The 1,295-nt window shown below is 37.2% G+C and overlaps 1 protein-coding gene across 1 annotated transcript; it reads right to left on the bottom strand.

Moving 5' to 3' along the window:
- Window positions 1-351: 351 nt before the first annotated feature.
- LOC117116741 (sphingosine-1-phosphate phosphatase 2-like) lies at window positions 352-1,075 on the bottom strand (the record flags this gene model as incomplete). The annotated part of the gene is made up of 1 exon (XM_033260833.1): window positions 352-1,075. A coding segment is annotated over exon 1 (588 nt), but the record flags the coding sequence as incomplete, so codon positions are not given.
- Window positions 1,076-1,295: the final 220 nt, after the last annotated feature.

Genomic DNA, 1,295 nt, shown 5'->3' on the forward strand with positions numbered 1-1,295 from the left:
AATGCAAAAACATTGTTTTTGCATTATATATATATATAACTAAATCCTTTCCGAGCACTGGGACTCATAGAGCTGGAGCTTTTTTTATATTTATATCCGCTCTGGTCTACTATTGAGCACCCTGCTTGTAATAATTGCGATAGTTTACTTCAGTTGTCAACCGTGAATTTACTCTACAGCTGTAAATTCACGCTTGACATAACTTTCTATTATTATTATTATTGCGCTCTGCATTCGCATTGAGCACTATACGTCGCTGATCTTATACGTCGCTGATCATATTTTGTATATATTTATATATATATATATATATATACAGATTCTGAATGAATACTCCTAAGCCTACCATACCTCAAAGCGCCCAATGCTAGTCAACAATAATGTGAACGGCATTAGTAAGCCGACCATAGCGTGTGTTGACGGCATTCCATACTCCATTTCATAACGCCTCTCCATCTTAATGGCTGGTGGACATGGGGGCCTAGGCATCTTTATCAGTTCCTTAGCAGACTGGCCAATATACATTGTCACCACCCAAACATAAATAGCCCTCCTTAGAAGCCATGGTGAAAAGTTCCACATGAAAAAAGGATAAAACACAAGATAGAAATACTTGTTTCCAAGTTCAGCACCGAAGCAAAATAAATAATACCAAAATTTGTTTTTGATAATAACAGAGTCTAAAGGATTCGATTCGGTTTCTTCAGCAACATGACTTGGTGTTGCACATTTTGACACTTCAAATTCATCGTGTTTCCTTTGGTAAGTATTGCCCTTTGTTGAAGCCGGTATTGCTCCATTGTCTGTGCCGCTGTGATCAGAAACATGAGGCCTAGCCGAATCTTCCGTTCTAATTTTCTCCAAGCCAAAGTACGCTTGGATTTCTGCAACAGCCTCAGCGCTATGTAGAAAATGAATATATTTACCAATGCTTGACATGTTTGAAAATAAATAATAAAATCCACAAAACACAAAAAGTCTTCCCAATCGAAAACCAAAACAGAGCAGCGCTCGACGATGTTTTGTTTCCCGTTCCGATGTGTTTCGCAGGCTGTGTTTGGATTCGATAGGTAGACATCAGCTGATCGAGTGATATGTGACGTAACATTACAGCCACGATATCCATGCGTGACGAATTAATGTTATGGAAAATAAATAGTGAAACCGTGTGGCGTCAGGGGTATGCTTACATATTAATTTTATTTTGTATAATAATTTCATTTAATTCGGAAAAAAGTACAAATCATTGCTCTAAAAAATAAAATACATCAAACGACGGAATAAATTGAGTTATC

This window comes from Anneissia japonica, unplaced genomic scaffold (genome assembly GCF_011630105.1).
Source record: "Anneissia japonica isolate Jap-2015-1 unplaced genomic scaffold, ASM1163010v1 scaffold251748_len1295_cov178_single, whole genome shotgun sequence".
Classification (NCBI taxonomy): Eukaryota; Metazoa; Echinodermata; class Crinoidea; order Comatulida; family Comatulidae; genus Anneissia; species Anneissia japonica.